Source organism: Callorhinchus milii, unplaced genomic scaffold, assembly GCF_018977255.1.
Source record: "Callorhinchus milii isolate IMCB2004 unplaced genomic scaffold, IMCB_Cmil_1.0 Scaffold72, whole genome shotgun sequence".
In the NCBI taxonomy this organism is placed as follows: Eukaryota; Metazoa; Chordata; class Chondrichthyes; order Chimaeriformes; family Callorhinchidae; genus Callorhinchus; species Callorhinchus milii.
The window spans coordinates 28,438-52,734 of record NW_024704813.1 but is presented as its reverse complement, the minus strand read 5'-3'; the positions used below and the strand labels follow the sequence as shown (position 1 = coordinate 52,734).

Below are 24,297 nucleotides of genomic sequence, written 5' to 3'. Positions count from 1 at the left end.
TCTCTCAACACCAGAGTGTCTGATCCTGCCTCAACTCATTCCACTGCACACTGGGGTGGTGATGGCGGGTTATTCCTCGGTCTCTCCCTTGTGCACTTGCCTCCAGGCGCAGAACTGCATCGTCCCTTCGTATCTATGCAGTATCAAATGCTGGGCAAGTTTCCTTACTCCACGGGCCTCTGTTTACCCAGCAGTAAGTCGGCACCCGGTGGTTAGTCGACTGGCGGATGGCTTTTCCGGGGGTAACAATACCTTCAAAGAAATAACAAATTGGTCCCTTCAATCCACGACCGTTTGCGGGGGACGCAATTGGCCGCCGCGTCTCGCCCACAAAATACACGGTCGGTTCACTGTACGGTACGTTTTCTGTGAAGCGCTTTTAGAGGCGTCTCGGAGACGTGAAAGGCGCTCTATACATGGAATCTTGTCGTCGTTGAAGACGTGATGAGGCGCCGTATCAGGTGCAAAGCTTAGTCATGTTATCATTATGCAGCACAGTGCAGACTGACCGAAGCACGGCTGCAGCAACAAACAAACACACACACAGACACACACAGACAGACAGACAGAGAGAGAGAGAGACGGACAGAGGGTTAAGGCGGTGTGACTTGAAGTGGAGGGAAATGGAGGGCGTTTTGGCGGGTAAACCGCCGAGTGCAGCGGGTCCTCTTCCGGTTCCCGGCATGCCGCTGTCTCGGAAGCGCGGCCATTTTGCTTTATTGACAAAACAAGCGGCTCCGGAGGCTCGGGTTCGGAGGCTTTTTTTTTATTCCTCCCTTCCCCCTCCCCTCCCCTCCTCCCCTCTCTCTCTCTCTCTCTCTCCCAGCCTCCTCCTTCTCTCTCCTTCCTTCCTCCCTCCCTCCCTCGCTCTCTCTCTCTATATCTATCTATCGATCGATCGATCGATCCCTCCGCTTCTTTTCGCCTCATAACCGGGGGAGGGGGACTCCCAGCGAAACCCGAGGCGGCGGCGGCGGCGTCGTCGGCGGCGGCGGTTTTTTTGATGTTTCGAACGGGCCTCCCGTCTCCAAATTCGCCGCAGGAGGTGCGACAGCAGGCCGATGTCGGCCCGAGGAAGCGAAAGTTAGCCGAGGCAGAGGCAGGCGAGTTCGAGCCCCAGCCCGAAGCCCAGCTCCAGCACCTTCCCTTCGCCAGGCCCGCCGCCTCGTCCGCCGCCGCCGCCGCCCACCACCACCACCACCTCCACCACCACCACGTCCCCCACAAGAAAGTCAAGTTCGACGACGACTCGCTGGACTTTATCGGACTCGATGCGATGGCCGAGGAGGCGGCCCAGAGGAAAAGCGGCTGCTCCGTCCTGACGGGCGTGCACGCCAACGGGCTGACCAAATCCTCCACGTTCGCCAACAGTAAACCGGGGACGGCCAAAAAACTAGTCATAAAAAAATTTCAAAGGTATACGGAATAGCTTGGACGCGGGTTGAGGCGAAACGAGCTTCTTGCGCGCGTGTGTGTGTGTGTGTGTAAAAATAATAATAATAATAATAATAATAATAATAAGGTCCTCGGGCAAGGGATTAGGAATCGGGACCGCTGTGCCTGTGTTGTTGAATTGTCGCTGCATTTTTTTTTGATGTGCATAAAGCCTCTCGTCTCCAGCAAGTCCCCTTTTTTTTTTGGTGGCCTGCGTAATGTGTAGCTAACCGTAGGGACGAAGCTACCGTAGGGCCTCTGCTGATCACGGCGGCGGCGATGTGTGTGTGTGTGTGTGTGTTGGTGTGTAAAAAAGGAAATGACACCCATGTTCTTTGTACGCCTGCCACATGCCGAAACAAGGTCTGCCAGTCTCGTAATTTGACAAGTCAAGTTTGGAAAGGAAAGACCCGTCATTCACCATTCGGGCACATTCACCTATGCCCGTTGTCGCACAATAGCAATCGTCCTTTGCTTTTTTCCCTTCACCTTCCTGCAAGTAGGAAGACTGCAACAAAGGGTTACTGGTAGAAGGCCGATGATCAATAAATTATATTTGAAAAATTATACGTTTACATAACTTCCAGTTATCTACAGGTGCTGCCTGATTGCGACAGTGGCATGATATGTATGTTCATTTCTACAGAAATTATTTTTATTTTTATTATTTATAGTTCACGTTTGTAATGTGCGAAATTGAATCTTTACAAAAATGGTAGGTGTTTTGAGCACAAATTTGAAAGAATTTCAGTTATGCTCTCAATGTGAAATATTTAGGCAGTATGTTTAACAAGCACTGTTTAAAATTGTTACGATTGTTACCTTGTCATGATCATGGTTGAAGCGTTTGAATCAGTTTCCAAATTATAAGGCTGCTGTTACAAGACACTTAGTATATTAGCACTAATATGGTACAGGAAACAATCACACTTTAATACGCATGCTTTAACATTGTACCAGGAAGCACATTTCATGAGGTCAAATTAATTCCTCTACTAACTATTAATAGACAAAGAAAGTCACTCCACTTAACAGTAAATCCTGTGAAGTGCTTTGAGATGTTCTCCTGACATGAACGGCACTGTGTCATAAGGAAGTGGTATTATATATAATAATAATCCTTGCATTTTATTTAGCCACTGATGTTTTATATTAGTGTTATACAGGTCTGTTCAGTTCACATCTATAATTGCACTGCTGGATGTTTCTCACACTCAATGTAGATTAAATCTTCTTACTCCACTTGCTCTTGAAGGCCCTGATTTGTGTTGCAGTGGGGGAACTGGTTCTCTCTTGACCCCACTCAAGTTCTTTCTTTGTGATCCCAAATTTTGAATGGGCAAGCTATTCATATTTAGGGAATGTTACAGCCAATCTGCGTTGTGTCCTCATTTGTACTTCTCACCAGAAGTCACTGAGTTGTAATCAGAATCCTGACTGTTTTTTGTTTTCATCATAGGCCAGGGCCCTCCTTCCAGCACTGGCAGAGTTGAGATCAATTAATATTACACTGACAGTTCTGAACTTTAGACCTGTTTTGCAGAAGATAGTGCCTTTACCAACAACTTTTGGGGGGCAAATGCTAATTCTAATGCCATTATGACTGTTTTTAAATGTTTAAAATCTAAAAACAAAAACACTAGCAGATATTAATGGTGTTTTGTGATTCATAGTTCAGTCAGGTACAGGGTGCTTGCAATTTGTACACAATAACTGAAGTGCAATAGCAGCTGTATAACTGCCTGGGCTCTAGTAAATATGAATGTCTGGGGTCAATCTCTGGACTGTTTATAATAAATAATCCTTGCATTTGATATAGTGCTTTTCATGTCTTCGAGACGTCTCAAAGCACTTCACAGAAAATACTGTACAGAGAATTGACTATATTTGTGGGCGAATCGCAGCAGGCAACTACACGCAGCAGTGTCCCACAAACAGTCATGGATTGAAGTGACCGATTTTTTTTCTTGAGGAATAATCAACAACAAGAGGAATAATCATCTGTCAATGCAAACTTAGTCATGTTTGTACAGTATTTTATGTGGTTTGGGATGAACAAACAGGGCATTTCTGGATTGTAGGACGCTGAATTTATTTGCTTTATAAAGCCTATGCAACCTGTGTAGAATTTTGTTCTATGAATGTGAGTGATAAGTTTAGGTACACTAATTGGTATTCCATATGAGTGAAAGAATGTAACATTCAGCTGAAATAACAGCCTGTGGGCGCCACATACTATAACATGCTCTTGTTACATAAAAATAACGTAGGTGAAAGAACGCGCAGAAAATCATGTAAATTAGTGGTTCTTTCACTTACTTGCAAGGGGTACTAACTAATTGTTTTTTCAGTCAACTTTTACCGATTGTAGATTTCAACTTAACTTGGAAATTTGTGGTGAACTTCAGGACATCTTGTTTATTCTAGATATTTTGCATGGATTTTACCACTCCTATTTGAATTGGGTATGCATCGTATGCAATAATATACCAAAATCATTCAAATATTAGCACACAAAGAGCAGCTTTGAGATGTGTTGCATCATGTTGTACATTTATTTTCAATCTTTATTCTTGTGAACTGTGATATAGCGTTTTCTTTTGCAGATAAACCTAAATTGCCTGATAATTACACCAACGAGACTTGGCAGAAACTGAAAGAAGCGGTGGAAGCAATTCAGAACAGTACTTCAATCAAATATAATTTGGAGGAGCTTTATCAGGTAATGGATGGAATATCTGTCCAATTCATCCCATGGGATTCAGGTAGTTTAATAAGTTTTGCAGGAAATACAATGATTCTGTTTTTAAATGTTAATTTATAGTTTTTGTTTATTTCTCTCCTCCGCACAAAAAAAAAGCTTTAGTTCCATGTATGTGAAATTGCAGTGATGTCTGGGGATCTTGCGTACAAAGCTGCTGATTTTCAGTCAGAAACCAAATTCCTTTGTGCATTCCGTTAACCCAGGTTCCTTTACTGAAGAAGAATTTTGCTATTATTCATGGAGCAAAAATCAGAGTTGAAGTTGGAGAGAAGTATCTCAATCGCAAATACTTCTGAGGAGTATCTGGAGGACCCATCCATCACCTCCATCTGCTGAAGTGTGTACATGTTACACAAGCAATGTATCTGGCTCAGCTGGGGTGGCTAGTATTGATTATTCTTTAGGCTTGTATATGTAGAATTGTCATTTGGACGAGATATAGGAGGGTGGATGTGAACAATTGTATAGTACCTTTCATTTTACATTACAATTGTATAGCGTCTTTCACGTCAAGCGGAGGTCCCAAGGCGTTGGACAGTCGAGGGTTTGAAATAATACCTTGGTATGTTTCAGCTTCTTCAACTGAGGAGTTGAATGGGAAAAAACCCCAAAAAGTATGACTGTGTATGGGCTTGCAATGAGACTAGGATCATATTTGGCCTTCCTCAGGATGGGACAGTTTGCCAACACTTACTATTTCTGGTCACCTTGTGAAGAACAGCTGCATAGATGAGGTAAAATAGGTCAGTTGAAGTGAAATCTGAGCTTGAATTCATACATTAGGAAGAGTTTGGGAGGATAACAAAAGGTGAAGTCATGAAAACACTTCGGTTGAAAATTGAAAGAAGTTTTTAAAATAAGTGATTATCCATTAGTCCTACTCTGTGTATAAGTCCTGTAATATTTGGTAAAATGTCAGGAATTTCAAACGTGTATGGTTTGGGCTATAGGGACACTTGGACTTATTCCTAGAAAATGTGTTCTGCTAAGTAACTACGAAATGTTCCATTTTACTAAAATGCTTCTGCATATGTGATGATAAAATGTTCTTCATGTTTCTAGGCTGTTGAGAATCTCTGCTCCTACAAAGTATCAGCAAATTTATACAAGCAGTTGAGGCAGGTCTGTGAGGATCACATCAAAGCTCAAATTCACCAATTCAGAGAATATCCTTTCTATGTTCAGTACTTCTTTTGTACAATATGTTTATGGTTAAATAGACTTTACCCTTATCGGTGCTATTGAACCATCTCTATCTTGAGTCACAAAATATGGGATTCATCTTTCAATTATCAGTCGTCCTTTGTGGAAAACATTGGTAACCGTAGCAACCAACTGAGTAGGATGTGCTATACGTGTGATGGCTCTACTGCTAGGTGTGAAGTGACTAATCTGCTTTCGAGTAATTACTGGTGCCTTTATCAGTGAATAACTGAAGATTTAAAAAAAGGATGCCTATTATAGATTGAACCACGCTTACAATTCATTTGTTTTAAAATTTGATTTTAAAAAAAATGGAACTGCTATTAGATGGCTCACTGAGATGTTAATAAATGGCAAAAGTGTATTGCAACAGCTTTTGATCATATCAATTGATATTTTATTTTTGTCATTCACCACTTATATAGAGATTACCACTGTAGTAAGAACCCTGGTATACGCACATTTTGTTCATTGTTACCTGAATATTCTAGGCTGACACTCAAGTGCACTGCTGGGGGAGAGCTACAATGTCAGAACTGCCATCCTTTGGATAATAATAATCCTTACATTTGATATAGTGCCTTATCACCTCTTCAAAACATCTCAGAGCGCTTAACAGAATATACTGTGAAGTGAATTGACTGTATATTGTGTGGGCAAAACACAGCGGCCAATTGCACACAGCAGTGTTTCACAAACAGTTGTGAATTGAGTGACAAAATTATTATTATAAGACGTAATCCGAAATCCTCTCTGCCTGTTTAGGTTTCCATTATAGATTCCATGGCACTTTTCAAAGCTGTAATGGAGTTTCTATAATGTCTTGGCCAACAATCCCCTATTATCCTAAAACTGTTCATTCAATCCACTGAGCTTCGCAAGCTGCGAGATAGTGTGGAGGGTCTTTAAAGAATACTGGAGAAAATTGTACAACGGTAGATAAAGGAATTATTTGTTGGTTAAATTATATTTGAATATAACATGTTAACAAATGTACTTCTGAGAATTGAGTACTTAATTTGTTCTTTTACATTCAATCAAGAATTTTCTTTAACCAACTGTACGGATTCCTTAGATAGTGTCCTGTTTCTAAAGAAGATAGATAAATGCTGGCAGGATCACTGCAGACAAATGGTAAGTATGGTATAATTGGTGTCTCTTGGGACAGAAAAAGAACTGATTCACTAGCCATTGATTTACTGAAAATTTTAATCAAATGCTTCACAAACCTGTGTGTTTAATCTTGCAATTTGAATTTATTGGTTTACTTCTGTTTATTACCAGATCATGATTAGGAGTATCTTCTTGTTTCTGGATAGAACTTATGTTCTGCAGAATTCAATGCTTCCATCCATTTGGTAAGTTTAAGAACTTCATCAAATTTGTTTTATATTGAAGACAGTATGGGCTTGGCTCAGAGTACTTGTCATGAAGCCCATTTTGGTTCAACGTGGAACAGCAGTAAGTTTATACCAGAATTAAATGTACATTGACCCCTTCCCTGATGAATTAATATTCAATTAATATTGAACTCAACATTTTTGATGTACTGTATGGCAGGAATGTTTTTATACTGTAGTTACAAAGTACATTTAATACTGTAACTGCTGTCAACTTACCTGTTAACCATTGAATTGATCTCACTGATGTCTTCTCTTAAAGAACATTTAATTATAGTTAAAAACTTTGTTTTACTTGAGGATTAAAGGGGATTAAAATACTGGATGTTGTTTTAAGAAATGTTGAACTTGCGAAGGCAAGGCATAATTGGGAAGGGGAGAAAAATATGAAGGAAATATTTTCTTTAGCATAATTGTCTTTTAACGAGTTTTACAGCATTCATCAGACCAAAATAAAATGGATGTTGATTAGTTTAATAAGCAAAACTGCTCAGTGCCAAGCTGGCGTCTTTGAAGTCCAAGCACATTCTGTGTTTTTGTTTGTAAAGCAATCCTTGGCAAGTTTAACTTTTAGATGAATGGAAACTGACACGTTTTAAGGAATGCACTGAAATTACCTTTTCTGAAAGTACAAACATGAATGCATTATTTTTAAAATCAGTCAGTTACTGATAAAGTAGCAGTTGTACAGGATTATGGCATCTCCAGTCTTCTGTTTATCAATTTACTGCTCAAATCAAAGTTTGTTTGTGTGTAATGTTCCACATCTCAGCAAAACATCCTTTTCAAAAGAGAATCTCATACCAGAATTTGCTTAGAAAAAAATTAAGATTAGCATCTTCTCTGGGAGTGTTACTTGCATTTGTTTTCCTGAACGTCTATTTAAAACATTAAACACTGTGGAAATCTCCTCCGTTCATCCCATGCAATCCCCAGCTGAGAGGAAGAGCAGGTGACCTGTTCCATTCCTTCAATAGATTGAGGCATAAGAGTGGTCTCAACATTTCTTCATCCTCCTCATACGTTAAAATGTCTGGTTTATTCTCGAGACCTCTGCTTGACTAAGATGGCTATCTGTGTGAGGAGGCTTGGAGGTGTTACTGAATGAGATGGACCTGAATTATTGTATAAGCAATTATTTTTGTTTTTCCCGAACTAGTTTTCTTTCTCACTAGTCTTTAGTTGTCCTGTGATGTGCTCATCTGTGATTGTCATAGGATCTTGGGCTATCCTAGGCCCAGACTCCCAAGTTTTGCATTGGTCACAGGATGGGGATTTTTGGCCACCAATTGTCACATTTGTTGTCCTTGATTTCCTGCTTGACCACTGCTTCAAAGATTGCAAATTATGCCAGAACTTTCAAGGTATGATGAAAAGATTAAGACTAAAACAGCTCCCTAAGATCATCTAGAACCAGATGACATGCAGCATGTTGCGCAAGATGCAGCAAAACAAGTCGAAGGACTTGGATCGGTTGAACCCTTGTCCTTCAACTTCCTTCCTGAATCATTAATTCCATCGGACACGTGAGATGTTGGAAGGATTCTGCCATAGTTTCGGCTGCAAGATCATTTTCCTTACAAATTGTGCAGCAGCATACATTCAGTGAAGAACCACATTTGTAGGTAAGAAAAGTCCTTGAGGAAATCACCACCCTCAGTTGATGTCCTGCATTCGACAGCCAGTGTGGAGTCATAGACAAAATTGCTCCAGTGTAATCCAGCCATTTTGATATAGTAGTACTTTCACTGCACTGGTGAGCAACCCGATTACAATGTGGGTAATTGATCAAGGTTTCGGATGCATAATCCACCCCCAACTGGGGAAGTGTAGGTATTTGGGTCCTCAGGAGTCATCCTGGGTGAGTGGCTGGCACTTCCTTGTTGTCAACACTTTCCAAACCCCTTATTTGGAGCAAAAATGTTCCATGGGACAGAGCCTTGAAAAAACACCATTAACCCCGAGCAATAGGTGTACTGACCTACATGAAACCCTGACCTTAAAGGTCAGATTTTTAAGGCACTTTCCTTAATGTTGGCAGGTGCTAGTTCGATCTCGTCTGTGGATTTTATGCCCGTGAGCCATCTTAGCTCAACACCGACAGCATGATCCTGCGGTGAAGTATCCTGTAGAGCCAGGTGGCTCTCTTCTTCGGCTGAGAATAGTGAAGACATTATGGCATCGATCATGGGGTTTCCCACCAGGATTCTAATCCAGGGCAGGTACTGACAGCACGTTCCTATAGTGCAGTCTCCTCTAGAGCAAGAAGGCTTTCTTCAGATGAGAATAGTGAAAACATGGCATCAATTGTTGGGTAATTCCATAAAGTTCCTAATCCAGGGAGGTATCATTTGATGCCTTCAATGCCCAAATCATTTCCATTTGAAGCATCAAGATCTTTAAATTCCAGATGTGGAAAGAGGATGCCGTAAATAAAGAATTAAAGAATGTTACTTTCAGATGAAGTAGTCTTGTTCTTCAAATGGAGGTATATTCCACGTATCAATTCCCAGTTTATACCTATCTGGGTCTTTTCTATTGTACTACTTGAAGGTTGAAAACACTGATTTTTTTTTTGCTTTGACGTAAATAGCTTTTACTGTATTTAATTCAGTTCTGCTCAGGTTCCTTTCCAGCAAAACTAAACGCAGATAGAAATTGTTCTGTGACTTGCTCAACTCGTTGAGAGGTTTCTGTCCTTGGGGAAATGACCACGTGCATTTTTGCTATTCAGCTTACTTCTCTATGGTTTTAGGAACTGAAGAGGACTGCTTGTGGAGGCTCATTTAGGTGTGACAAGGGAAAGCCAATTAGATTCCTGCTGACTTTTCGTCTTGTATTGCTTACCTTGCCCATATTCTGTGCAGTTTGCCTTTTAATTACTGTTCTTAATGGTTAATAAATCTGCTTTTTCCAATTGTTTCTCTTTCCTTTGTGTTTAAGTTCTTCCCCTAAAACCAATACAATGTTTGTATTATTTGTATTATTGCACAATTTGGAAACTATCAGTGTTCTATTTTCTCTGGTTCATATTTTGCTCTGTTCATGGCAATCTATTTCTGCACCAACAAAAATTCAAATTGTACAACTGGCATAAAGAATGACATGAGTTGATGCCTGATGAAAATTGCATTCTTTAATAAAATTTCTAAAGTTCTTTTCTTCCCTGGATATACGTGCGATTCCTATTGATAAGACGGCAGAGATGCAAGATTTTACAGATTTCTTTCAAAGAAAAACTTGATTTGAGTCAAAATTCTTATCGCATTTAATGTTGTGCATTGTTAGAAACTTTGAAGAATGTGTTCTGTATGGGATACGAGTGTTGGTGGCATCTGTGTTCCCACTCCTTCACTACCCAGTTATTGCTGATTCAATGTACACATTGGTTACAACATTGGAATCTGTTTGGGCACAATAGTGATTGAATTACCCACTGATATTGGAGAACATATGTAACATGATATAACACCTTATGTTGTCAACATCTCAAAATACATCACAGGGTTTTATGGAGTCAGGCTCTGCCGCTGTTAAGCCCTCCGAGATGCTACCCTGTGTGGAGGGTGCTATATTAGTGCAAGTTGTCGTCGTTGTTGTTTTACTTTGAAATGTTGTTGTGAGTGACACTCGGCAGCCCGATTTGGATTCAGAAATGTACCACAAATAGTCATGAAGTTAAATTTTTATCTGGCAGATTATTGGCTAGGACACCAGGAGAAACGCCTTTCTCTTTTTGTATAGTGCGATAACATCCACCTGAACAGGCAGATAGGACCTGAGTTTAACGTTTCATTCCTAAGGATGACACCTCTGACAATGCAGCACACCCCCAGCACTGCATTGCAGTGTCAGCCTAGACTATGAGCTCAAAGACCTGACTGGGGGCATGAACCCACAACCTTCTGACTCAGAGGTGAGAATACTACCAACTGAGTCAGGAAACTTGCCAAATAAGTGTGTGTGCAATATTGATCATAAATTTCAAATGCAGCAGCATGGAGACGTTTTAAGAATTAAAATTTGAGATTGCGCTTCTAAAGGTAAAAATTCGATGTTTAAGAAACATTACAATTAATCGATACATAATCTTGTAGTTTAAAATGAAAATATTTCATCAGACCAGGGTTCACAAATGTTTCATGGATACAGCTGCGCCTGGGACTTAATGATACTTATTTGGGTTGTTTTTGTTTGCAGGGATATGGGTTTGGAATTATTCAGATGCCACGTAATAAGTGATCGGAAGGTTCAAAATAAGACTATTGATGGTATTCTTCTGTTAATTGAGAGGGAGCGAAATGGTGAAGCTATTGATCGGAGTTTACTTCGAAGTCTATTAAGTATGCTCTCAGATTTGCAGGTACGTTTGAATGCTTTCAGGTGCAACTAAGGCAGCAATTTTTATTCGTAACAATTAAAACAACATTATTATTTTTTTCTTCAGATATATCAAGATTCATTTGAACAAAGGTTTTTGGAGGAGACCAATCGTCTGTATGCTGCAGAAGGTCAACGACTAATGCAGGAACGAGAGGTATCTGATTTTTTTAAATTTGTTACTGTTCAGAAGGACCTCAAAAATCATTTTTGGTGCTGTGCATTTCTATCTTGTTCGGAGGCAAGTTCCCAGAATGAATCAGCATATAAAAGCAAGAATTGCCATCTATCCAGAAATACTAGGATTCCATCTGATCTTCTTTGCTTGTCAATTTATTCTCCAATTTCGAAATAGAGCCAGCCTCATCATAAATTGATTGATGTGCTGCCACTTTAAGAAGACTGGGAAAATATTTTTAAGTTGCAAGGGTTAACAACAACAACAACAACAACAAGATTCCATTTATAGAGCGCCTTTCACGTCAGGAGGACGTCCCAAGGCGCTGCACAGTTGGGTCATGACCCGAGCAGGGGGGAAATGGTCAGGGTGAGGGGAGGAAAGGGAGGGGAGAGAGGAGGGGGGAAATGGTCAGGGTGAGGGGAGGGAAGGGAGGGAGCGAGGAGGAGGAAGAGAGTCGAGAGGGGAGCTGAAAGGCACGGTACAAAGAGAAAGGTTTTGAGACCGGCCTTGAAGGAGGAAAGGGAGGAAGCGGCGAAGGCACTGGGGATGGAGTTCCAGAGCCTGGGGGCTGAGAGGCTGAAGGCCCGACCACCGATGGTAGGGCGGTTGGGGCGGGGGACGTGGAGCAGACCGGAGCCAGAGGAACGGAGGGTACGGGCAGGTAGGTAGGGGGATAGTAGGTTGGAGAGGTAGGAGGGAGCAAGGCCGTGAATGGCCTTGTAGGTGAGGATGAGGATCTTGAAATCAATCCTCTGGGGGATGGGGAGCCAGTGGAGGCGAGCGAGGGTAGGAGTGATGTGGTCCCGAAGCCTGGTGCGGGACAGTACACGAGCTGCAGAGTTCTGAATGACCTGCAGCTTGTGGAGGGAGGTGCCGGGAAGGCCGGCGAGGAGAGAGTTCCCATAGTCCAGCCTTGAGGTGACAAAGGCGTGAACCAGGGTTTCAGCGGCGTGAGGGGTGAGGTAGTGCCGTAATCTGGCGATATTCCGGAGGTGATGGAAGGCGGTGCCAGCTGTGGTGCGGATGTGAGGGAGAAAGGACAGCTCAGGGTCGAACAAAACGCCGAGGTTCCTGACTGGCTTTGAGAGGTGGAGAGTGCAGCCTTGGATGCTGATGGTGTCAGCGCCCGAATTAACCACAATAAGTTATATTTAAAGAGCTTAAGAGTTAATTCTCCTTACCCTAGCCAGTCTCATTTGTCCAGTTCCAGTAGCTTCCCAGATTCATCTATGATTCTATTGTATCTGTATTGTACTGTATTTCCTTGGTGAGAAATTGGATTGAATGGTAAATTGCTCTCTCTTGACAGATACAATTCCAGCACATGTGCACTTTATGTGAAAGTAGGCCGAAGTGATTGATCTTTTTTCCTTCCTGTGTGGAAGCACTTGACCCTTGTTTTATGGAATTCATCACTTACAAGAAAGTATTCTCTCCCTAGATTTATATTCAGCAAATCATTGGGTAATCAGTGGATTTCGGCACAAATCATTGCCTACATTACCTCCCTCCCCCAATCATCTGATCAGTCCTTGCTTAAGTTGTTTCTGTACTTTCAATTCAATTATAGGTTCCAGAGTATTTGCACCATGTTAATAAACGTTTAGAGGAAGAAGCAGACCGTGTTATCACTTACTTAGATCAAAGCACGCAGTAAGTATGAATATTTAAGAATTCTAATAATGTGATCTTACAATTATCTATCTTGTTCCCTTCACCTTTACACAATTTTATTTTATTATATTAATTACTTTGTATTCTAGTGACTCTTGTTTGAAATGACAGATGTGCACCCAACCAAACTAGGGGTAAGCAAAAATGGTACATAGTTAAACAGCAGTATCCCAGCTAATAAAATAAATTAGCCTTTACTTGGGACCTTTTAATAGGATTTTTTTCCCCAATTTGTCACTTCACTCCTAGTGTGTTGGGAAACTCATTGAATATTTTCATATTCAAAGAATGCAGAGAATAAGAATGGTTATGGAGCAGATTCCACATTGATATCAACTTAAGACTTAAATGTCATCAAAATATTGTTTTGCATTAATTCTATTTTTCTTAAATTTGATTGCTTTGATCTTTCAGGAAACCTCTAATAGCTACTGTGGAAAAACAACTCTTAGGTGAACATTTACCAGCCATTCTCCAAAAAGGTAAGTGAATTTATTTAATATCACCATTTATTTTGTTGCACACAAATATAAACTTGTATTGAGCAATAAATAATTCATGGGTTAATTTTAATGTCTTTTTCCAGAGAATGATGATGTAAACCACTAGGGCAGTTTAGATCTTGATTTTGTAGTGCATTTTTTCAGTATGGATTTAGGGTATTGTGATGCTTATTTTATTTTTGTCTTGTAATCCAAATTATGTTTAAACTACCTTAGGTTTAAATAGCCTTTTGGATGAAAACCGGATACAGGACCTTTGTCTTCTCTACCAACTTTTTAGTAGGGTTCGAGGTGGGGTACAAGTTCTTTTGCAACACTGGATTGAATATATAAAGGTATGTTGTGAATAAATTTATGGATTATTTTTCAAGTGATCTTGTGACGTGTGTAGGTGTGGAATAATGCAGCAGTATAGGTGTTTAGTTAGTTGTTGAGGTTTGAGTTATATGTACATGTTGTAGGTATCCTCAGGTGGTGAGTGAGTAACAAGTATGTAAGCAGGATTTCTTTGAAGCTGAGTCGACTCCAAAGTGATGCATTTGGCAATATAAAATCTGAATCAAATTGATCTACTGTGGCAGTCTCGCAACCTGATACCGGTCCGATACCTGAGCCAGGTTGGTTTGCAGTCCATGATAATGTTGGGTTTATGTTCTTACGGCAATGTGCAAGCTAACCTGAGTGTTTGTCACAAATGTTGCCATCAGATTATAACTGTGCATTGTCAAGTTCTATACTAGTATCTTGTAGGTTTTTGTTAATGTATTTATAAACCATCATTTGTTTAATTGTGTGGTGATGATATTAGACCATAGACTGCCACCAGGTGTATCAAAATTACAGTTTTCTTCAAAAGATCAAATTTCAACTTGGATAGAGTTCATTAATAAATTGGTAATATCACGGTAATAAAGCAACTGATTTGGGGTATAACTTTAAAAGTATATTAATCTTGTTACAAAAATAAATGAATCTTAAATGTCTTCCCATACCCCTTTCTCTTATGTTTACCTTGTGGCAAAAAGTGTAGCCCAGAAAATCCTGCTTGAATGAATTTCCCATTGTAAGCGTAAAATACAGTGAACAGACTATCATTTGCACTAGCATGAGTTTAAATATTAAAGATAATAAATCCTTTCAAAAAATCTGTGCCTGTATGGATAGGTATTTTCAGGAGTAACTTGTATCCTCGTATCAGAAACCCACTCTGAATCCTAATCTAATGTTGTATTAATAACATTGTTATTACTGAGAATAATACATTTTTCTTTCGTGTTTCTCCCCAGACCTTTGGAAGTACAATAGTAATTAATCCAGAAAAAGATAAAACAATGGTTCAAGAACTGTTGGATTTCAAGGATAAAGTGGATCATGTAGTCGATGTCTGCTTCCTGAAGAATGAAAAATTTGTCAATGCAATGAAGGAAGCTTTTGAAACCTTCATAAACAAACGACCGAACAAACCAGCTGAATTGATAGGTAAGACCAAGTTCTGGGCAAGATTAAGAAACAAAATTAGCAATTCAGTCGTTATAATCTTCATCTGAAGTTTGAAACCTAATTCCATTGTTAACACTCTCCTCTGAGTCAGTATTTTGAGCTCATGGTTTAGGCTGGCATACTGATGCAGTGTTGGATAGGGCTGTATTGTCAGAGGTGCAGTCCTTCAGATTTGACATTAAACTAATGTCCTGTCTGCTTCATCAGGTTTAAAGATCCTTTAAAAGGGGCAATAATCTTTTAGATAAAATTTGTCATTCACTTCATGACTGTTTGCGGGAAGATTACTGTATGCGAATGAGCTGTTCTGTGTGCCTACAAAATACCTTTTATATTTTCTGTCTCAGCCAAATATGTGGACTCCAAACTTCGAGCCGGAAACAAAGAGGCTACCGATGAAGAACTTGAAAAGATGCTGGACAAAATTATGATAATATTTAGATTCATTTATGGTAAGCAGTATGAAATAAGTATTTCAAAATATTGGTGTCTATATGCATTTTAATGTCATAAAATACAAAATGTTCATTGTAATTTTCAAATATTAAATACAGCTTGCATTGGTAATGTTTGTTATACAGAATTTACAAGTAGAGATTGATATTTTACTTTTGATTTTGTAATCTATTAAACAATTTTTTAGCACTAACTCGGATATAGACTTAGTCTGCAGTGTGTAAAAGGCTCCGGGACGCTACCCCGCATGAACACCGCTGTATAAATGCAGGTTGTTGTTGATTAAAAATATATTTTCTTTATTTTCTATTGCCAAATTTTGTAAAATGGAATATTAAGAGCCATGAAGTCATGGAATGCTTCAATTCACAGTGAACCTAGTACACAAAATGTTAATAGCATCTTCCAAGATTGAATGAAAAATCTGCTTGGGAAATTGGCAATGCAATCGTATTTCTGATTGCAGTTTACAAAATACTTAATGTTCTGGGAGACATTTTGTCTGTAGGAAACTGAGACGTAATTTGAAGCCTGGTTATTAGTAGAGTTCCAGATTCTTATGTGAGGAGGGTAAAGCAATTTGGACCCTTTGCTTGGTTTGTTTCTGATTTGCATTATATATGTACCAAAAATAGGAAAAGACGTGTTTGAGGCCTTTTACAAGAAAGACTTGGCAAAGAGACTGCTGGTAGGAAAGAGTGCGTCGGTGGATGCAGAAAAATCTATGCTTTCCAAACTGAAACATGGTGAGTTTCCAATTCTCATAATCAAGTTATAGAGCACAAATGGGTGTGCAATTCAGGTGACTGGTTACTTGGTTTTATATTAGAGTACGTTTTCATCCTCAACCATCAGTTCAACAGGCTGACACCCAAACGGGAAATCGTTGATGCTGTTCCTGACCAATGATGTGATTTTTGCAGGTGTTCTTTTTCATTTTAGCAGCAGTTATTTCTTAATTTTTAAAAAAATATTCTGAGCAGTGTACCAAAGTCTTGCTTGTCCTTTTCTCAAATGTTTCTGTTCCATTTCTTATTAATTCACCAACTTTGAATTGCAATTTAATTTTTCCTTTCATTTCAGCAACTAGAATGATGATGTGTAGGTGCAAGTATCTGCCTGGATTAGCTCCTTCTAGGAAGAGAGCTTTCACTTGCACCCCAGTTATCAATTCATATTTGTTCATCTAGCCCTGATCAGATCCTTCAGGGTTAAATGCAAAGCATCAACCAAAACCACAGATTTTGTATTAAATGGATAATAATAATTCTGGCAGCACGCCGTAATTAATCAAATAAGTTGCATTTTTTTTAAAAAATCTGTTTCACTCATGCTTTTTTTTCTTTAGAATGTGGAGCTGCATTCACCAGCAAACTGGAAGGAATGTTCAGAGACATGGAGCTTTCAAAAGATATTATGATCCATTTTAAACAGGTAAAATTTCACTTTTATCCTGTTTTGAAAAAAAGTTCATAATATTCAGCTTTTATATTTCTAAATATCAACTAATAAAACTGATACAATTAGAACTTTTAAAACCATGATTCTACTGATTCAAAATTGTATTTTATCCTTGCCCTTGATGCTGGCAAAAGCTAGAGGCTGGTTATCTGCCTGCCTTCTGTAAAGGAATATCACTTAAAAAGAGGTGCAAATAATTTTCCCTGGTATAGTGTCTTAGCTATCAATTCCAGAATTTGGGACACTAATTTGCAAAAACATCTGGAAAGCCTTTTGGTCTGTAATACTGTAAGATTTTTGTACTAAAATTGGTAATTACATTGTTGAATTCATTGAAAGCAAGAATGAACCATCATGATAACAGAACATATATTTGTAAAGAAACGCAATTGGGTTTTACCAGTTCTAATTAGGATTTTTTTTTTTAAGTGCTACACGGACGCTTTTTACAGATTGAAGATCAAAATGGGCAGCAAATTGAATTAGTAATTTTCTGAAAGAACAATTAGGTACTGCAAAATAGTGTCAGACAAGCTTATTTTATACTGTTATTTTTGCGAAGTATAATTCAAATTTCTTGAAGGGGCAGGATTTATCTCAACTACAGGCTACTGTGCTGCACTTATTTGTTCATCTGTTTCTTTCTGACGTTCTTAAGCTTGACATTTTTTTAAAAAACTGTTGTGCTTTTTTATTTTACAGTACACACAGAATCAAAACATCCCAGGCAACCTTGAGCTGACTGTGAACATACTTACAATGGGCTACTGGCCTACTTATGTACCTATGGAGGTCCATTTACCCCTGGAGGTAAGTGTTTTGCATCAGCGACATACAGCAGTTTTACAATCCAAGTGTTTAAAAATTGACTTATGATGAAAAGCAATCAAACGCAGACCAGAATGAAAATGAAACTTTCCATGGATTCCAATGTATTAGTATTTAATACTAAAGACAGACTCCTACTGTAATTCCATACCCTAGGCTCAGGCCAGATTTCTGTACTGGGCTTTTCTTCTAGGTGTGAGGTAGGTGTTAGCAGGGTTGTTTGATTGTGTTGGAACATTACAGTTGAGCCTGATCTGTTCCTTACCTATGTCATTTCCAGTCGAGGTTACCAGATATCAATCAAAAAATAAGATCTCTTGATTTTTCTTCTCTCTTAAGCTAGGGGGATGCTTTGTAGTACTTTGTGTGGCCCTTTCTCTTTTAGGTCAATGGAGATGCCTGTAGCCACAGCATATTTTAGCAGAATTTTTGAAACACAAACTTACTGGTTAGTGATACAAAATAGTAAAATCAGATTTCATCCCAACTTTGCTGAATTCCTGATCTCAGCTACAGTGTTTGAAGATATTATTAGCAGAGGGTCTGGTGGATGGAGTCAATGAAAAAAATCAGAGAAAGTTGTCACATGGCTGGTCTCACATCTCTGAACAGAATATGTGCCTAGGAGCAGCGTGTCCTCTCATCCATAGAAAATATTTGGCCAAAGGGGCAATAGGAAAAACAAGAAGTGATAAGAAACAAAAACAGGAGTCGCTGGGAACACTCAGAAGGTCAGGCAGCATCTATAGTGAAAGGAAAATGAGTCAACATTTCAGGTCCACGGCCCTTCGTCAGAACGGGTCGTGGATCCGAAACTTTGACTCATATTCGTAAAACTGAAGCAGATTTCCAGCATCTGAGGTATTTAGCGTTTTGTCAATAATCTGAATCTTTGATTTACACGTTTGGATATGGGTATCCCTAGTCGTGATTGATTCTGAATTAATGTTTGATTATTCTGGCATTTTATAGGCGCAACACAATGTTCAGTTTTGAGCTAGAATTTGTTTCTATTCTGTATTTAATTTTCTTTATATAATTATGATACAGGTTAATGTGTCATTGATGAACTGAAGTAAGAACAGTCAGTGAAAACAGCGACAGCACAGTGTACAGCACTACCACCATTTAAATTGATTGTAATCTGTAGTTTTAAAATAATGAGCTATTGTCACTAAGTTCGGTGAAACACATAAGCAGGCAGATTTAAGAATAGATGGAACCAGGTTTATTTTGGAATGCTGTTTGGGTGAGATTGCTGGTTTGTAAAGAATTTTTGTTACTTGTTTTAAGTATTTTTAATTGAGCGATGTGTGGGTTATGGAATCCAGTGACCCCTGCTGCATGCAGGGTGGCATGTCTGGTCCTCAGGCAAGAACACCATTAGGCTTGGCTGTGACTTGTCTGCCGACATTCATTATCCTACAAGGAAAAAATGGCTTCTTGTGTAAGCTACTGGAGATCTGCCATCAACCATTGAAGTGCATTTCAGCATGATTCACTGCAATCAGAAGAGGACAATCACATTGGTACCAACTGTACAAGACTGCCTTTTCAGTCACTTGGAATGGAATTGGAAGCCAAGGAGTGGGTTGCATTCTCCACTCCCACCCTTGTTTGATGTATGGTTAAGGAGGAATTTGTAGCTTGAAGAAAACTCTTGCTTGTGTTCCTTTTATAATATAGATGGTGAAACTTCAGGAAGTGTTCAAGGATTTTTATCTGGGTAAGCACAGTGGTAGAAAGCTGCAGTGGCAGTCAACGTTGGGGCATTGTGTGCTGAAAGCAGAATTTAAAGAGGTAATTTTTTAAAAAATTATTTGAAGAATTGATTTCCTAATAAACAGCAGACATTTTTTTAAACAAGAGTATTTTTAAAGTGCTTTTCGTGTAGGATATAATTTCCAAATACTTTACATGGATTTCAAATATTAAAATGTAAACTTGTTTTCATAACAGGGTAAGAAAGAGCTCCAGGTGTCACTTTTCCAAACTCTGGTATTACTCATGTTTAACGAAGGGGAGGAGTTCAGCTTGGAAGAAATAAAAGCTGCAACTGGAATAGGTTTGTATAATAATAATCCTTGCATTTGATATAGCTCCTTATCACGTCTTCAAGACGTCTCAAACGCTTCACAGAATATGTGTAAAGTGAATTGACTATATTTTGTGGGTGAAATGCGTTCACTGTTTGCTCAATGTTGAGAGTTTTGTTGAACACGTTTTACTGAAGAACTGGTGGATGTTGAGGCAAAAAAATCTTGACAGATATTTTCAAGTAACCTTACCCTAGACTTTCATTACCCTTTAATAGATGAACATGATCAAGTTTCATTAAAAGTAAAATCTTTCTTTCTTCAGAGGACGGAGAGTTGAGAAGAACTTTGCAATCTTTGGCTTGTGGCAAAGCTCGTGTATTAGCCAAGACTCCAAAAAGCAAAGATGTCGAAGACTGTGATAAGTTCACCTGCAATGATGATTTCAAGCACAAGTTGTTCAGGATCAAGATTAATCAGATCCAGATGAAAGAAACGGTATGTTACATATTTTCTCGCAAAGACTTACTTACACTATACTTGTACTGGAAAGATTTAAGATTTCAGCTCAATCTAACTAAATCTGTTACTCGATTGAAGTTGCTTCATAAAACTGAACTTTTTTGCTTTAAGTAGAAAGGAGGAGAGGGAGCAAACATTTAAAAAGTAGAATGTAAACACAGCTTCTGAAACTGTTATTTGTTTTCTGGAAGGTGGAAGAACAGGCCAGTACCACTGAGAGAGTATTCCAAGACAGGCAGTATCAGATTGATGCTGCCATTGTTCGAATCATGAAAATGAGAAAAACTCTGAGCCACAACCTTCTTGTATCAGAAGTGTACGGAATCAGCTGAAGTTTCCAGTCAAGGTATGTAATTTTTAATTTAAAGGTCCATTCTGGTATAGATAATGCAAAGCACATGTGAGAATCAAAAGCTTGTGACCTCATGGAGAATAGCTAACTGATTTGAATTTAGCCATAATGAGTGTTTTTTTAAACATAAAATGGATTCATTGTCTTCCAAAGGAGCTTTGGGGCTCGTAACAGAGGCCCATTTAAGCTTTCAGTCATTATAGTTTAATTTATGCGATGGTGGGAAACTAAAGCAAAGTGCAGCCCAGTGGCTGCCAAGCTGATCCAATCTAGGAAAAACAGTACAACAATCACTGGGTAGGGAGAGGGTTTTATGCTTAACATAACTAAATATTTTTATTGTGCATTCGCTGTTTTCTGACTGCATTAAATGTCATACATTTGCGCCCCCCCTGTTAATTGCCTTTACACTAAATTTATATCTGAACTTGCAAATCATAGAATTGAATGTAGCTACCTAATTGCAATCAGTTTCAATTATTCTGATTTGCATTGAAATCGACCTGGACCTGCCTTCTCCAACCCCTCAGGCTGATAGAATCAGCACAGTCAATGTATTGTGTACATGACCATGTTGGTGATGCTGTTTCAACTTAATTTGAACTTGAAGCTACCAATGATCAATGCACAATTCAGACTGTGTGCCTGTGGAGTTGCAGATAAAATCATAGCGACTGTGCACAGTAAGCATAACCTGTTTATTTCAGCAACGCAGTGTTATTCTAAGCACCTTACTCATGCTGCTGAGGTTGATATAATTGGAGCACACATTTCTTCAGTTGTCCAAACTACCTTCACTTAGATTGTGGGTCACCAAAATGTGCCAGTACAGTTATTTCCCAATTGGTTGGCCTGAGTTTATGGTGCATTATACAGACTGTTAAGCAATTTGAAACCAAGATATCAATGCCTTGGGAAGTCCTTCTGACCTGCAAGGCGCTACATATTTGTATCAATTTTCTAAACTCTATTTGTGTTTTTCAGCCCGCTGATCTGAAGAAAAGAATAGAATCTTTAATTGACAGGGACTACATGGAGAGAGACAAAGAAAATACCAACCAGTACAACTATGTGGCATAGAACTAGAGGAAGAAACGCTTCACTTATTACTACCACGTTGATCCCAGGAAATGAGTTTTTCCGCCTGTATTGCCCAGAAATGTATGGAGAGTGGCGATGCTGAAATGACTGGGTGAGAACCTCTCTGAAGGCAAACTGGTCCATCTGGAGCTTTGAGAATCTCTGAGAATATTGATGGACTTCCACACGTTTCTGAGGTAGCAATGGACAACCAAAACAGTGTAGCCTCTCCTTTAAACTAACTTTTGATTTTTAAAACTATATAATTGCGAGGAACAGACACCACGCAGAACTGCACCTCATCGTTTTTACCTTGATGATAGCCACATCATCACTGAACAATTTTATTTGAGTTGCGTCCGTCTTATTTTGGATTTTGTTTATTTCCTCATCCTTTTGTAAACTAGCACGAGAAGTCGGCAGGCGTTTTGGCACCATTTGTCATCCCACATCTTGTTGTTCTTCACATTTGAAACAGCTGCAAGGCAAGACAGAATTGCTCACTGTTTCTGAAATTTTGTTTTAACATTGATTTTAGTATTGTGAAGAGTAATGGTATTGACTCTTAGTTGCAAACATTATCTTTTGTTTTAATTCGCAAATGTGGATTCTGTTCGAATTTTGCCAGCCTTTCTTGACAACTAAAGGAGGTGCCAAAGTGGAATGTGGATATAAAATATTGTGTGTAACTTGGTGATCTCTGTTTTGTATTTTGATCCTGTTGCAAATGCCAAAGCATTTACTATGTTGTATTTATCACAGACCTAAAAGATTTAACCACTGAGAAAGCAACAGCATTTGAAAACTTAATGCTGTTAATAACTTCTCCCTTTCATCTGGGTGCAGGTTCAATAATCATAATACCATGAAACAAAACTTCTTTTTCAGCCTTTACAGTTAGCTGTAGTTGTATAAAACTTTGCTCATTTCCTGTACTGTTAAACGTTTTAACACAGGGAAGAAGAAAAAAACTGTCAAAGCAGGTTAACTAAACTGCTCAGTACTTTTGAGAATGTGAAAATCGAACACCTAATGCACAATTGAAGCCTTTGTAATTACAAATGGACAATGGAGGTGCATGCACAGAGACTACTGTGGAGTTTCCAAATTAAATTGTTATATATGTACATACATGTCCCTTACAAAAAGTGAAACAAATCCATACTCAAAAGTTTTTTTTCCGTGTTGAATAAATATTGAAAAAAAATCTTGTGTACTAAGCCTTTAATTGTCTGTGCCACTAATTGTGTTTGCTGGTCATTTTGGCTGTGTACTATGATCTGGAAATCCCTAAGGTTTTTTTAACAAAAAAAAACACTGGGCATGATCGTCAGAGTCTGGGTCTTTCATTTGTTTGTTTAATTGACAGTGTTGCTTAAACTGCTGGAAACAAACCATGTGGGTATTGTTTGATTGTAATTGCTTTGTAGTACATTTTAACTGAACATTTCTGGCTTAAGCAGTAGTATAAGCTTGCTCCAGTACAATTTCTTAAGCTTTCTCTATGAAAATATGATTTCAGATGGGATAATGTTCCCAGTCCTACATCACTCAATAGTGCAAAAAGCTTTTAGCATCTTTCACTTCGGGAGGACATCACAAAGCACGAGGATTTACTGTGAAGTGTAGTGACTATATTTTGTAGGCTCATGCTACAATAACGGCTGTCAGGCCTATCTATTTGTATTGTGCTGCTATTAAATGTAATGGGACAGTTTTTTAAAAAAAAGATAAGGATTTTGCATAATAAAGCTGTTACTGGCTAATAGTAAGGGGTAGGCTTGACTGGGGATAAGGCTTGGCGGAGGGATTGAACTGATCTCTGCTCTGTGAGCGGAGTCGATGGGCCGAATGTCCATCTGCTTTCTGTGCTGTAGATTTCTATGTTAATATATTTTTATGTAAACCACTATGTAAATTGATCGACTCAATGTGTTTTAAGTTTATCAGTACCAGCACAAGGTTCAATCGGAAACATAGAGTCCAGATTAAACTCTTACAAACAATTCAAGTGATTTTGTTTACATCACTTGTGCTTAACTACTGATGACATTGAACAATTCCTACAGTCCCCATTATCAAACAATGGTACCGCTGAGCTTTATTTATAGAGCAAATGCACCAAGATGACTGAAAGGTCAAAGTTAAAAAAAAAACTGGTGTAAAAAGGCATATCAAAAAACCGCCGCCGTGTCTCAAAGCCTTTTTGTAAGCAAACATTTAGCATTAAACTACAGACCCACAGTTAAATTGTCTCACCTTTTGTTAGTGCATCATTGGGTGGTAATTCAGCAAGTAAAAAGGAGTCAGTTGGAATCTGAATGTATGCTTACTGTAAAGATTCACCTGTAATTTTCAAAAGATTAAAACACGCAACATTCCAGGAATGCATGGCATCCCTCTGTTCTGTACTGTCTGTTCAATGTTCCGGTGTTAAAGTTTAATCGATATGATCTAATTTAGATGGTAATAAATTCAGTATAACTTGAACTGCATTTCCTCTGTTGTACTAAAAATGTATGG

The 24,297-nt window shown here is 38.9% G+C and overlaps 1 protein-coding gene across 1 annotated transcript; it reads left to right on the top strand.

Moving 5' to 3' along the window:
* Window positions 1-988: 988 nt before the first annotated feature.
* On the top strand, window positions 989-22,463 carry cul4b (cullin 4B). Its single transcript, XM_042345666.1, is given in 21 exon segments — window positions 989-1,407; window positions 4,033-4,156; window positions 5,261-5,364; window positions 6,466-6,535; window positions 6,686-6,759; window positions 11,002-11,164; window positions 11,249-11,338; window positions 12,933-13,015; window positions 13,451-13,518; window positions 13,756-13,874; window positions 14,826-15,018; window positions 15,387-15,491; window positions 16,131-16,241; window positions 16,844-16,929; window positions 17,659-17,766; window positions 19,471-19,584; window positions 19,744-19,849; window positions 20,146-20,318; window positions 20,534-20,662; window positions 20,665-20,688; window positions 21,679-22,463. Coding segments are annotated over 21 exon segments (2,544 nt in total). The 5' UTR covers window positions 989-1,003; the 3' UTR covers window positions 21,775-22,463.
* The last annotated feature ends 1,834 nt before the right edge of the window (window positions 22,464-24,297 follow it).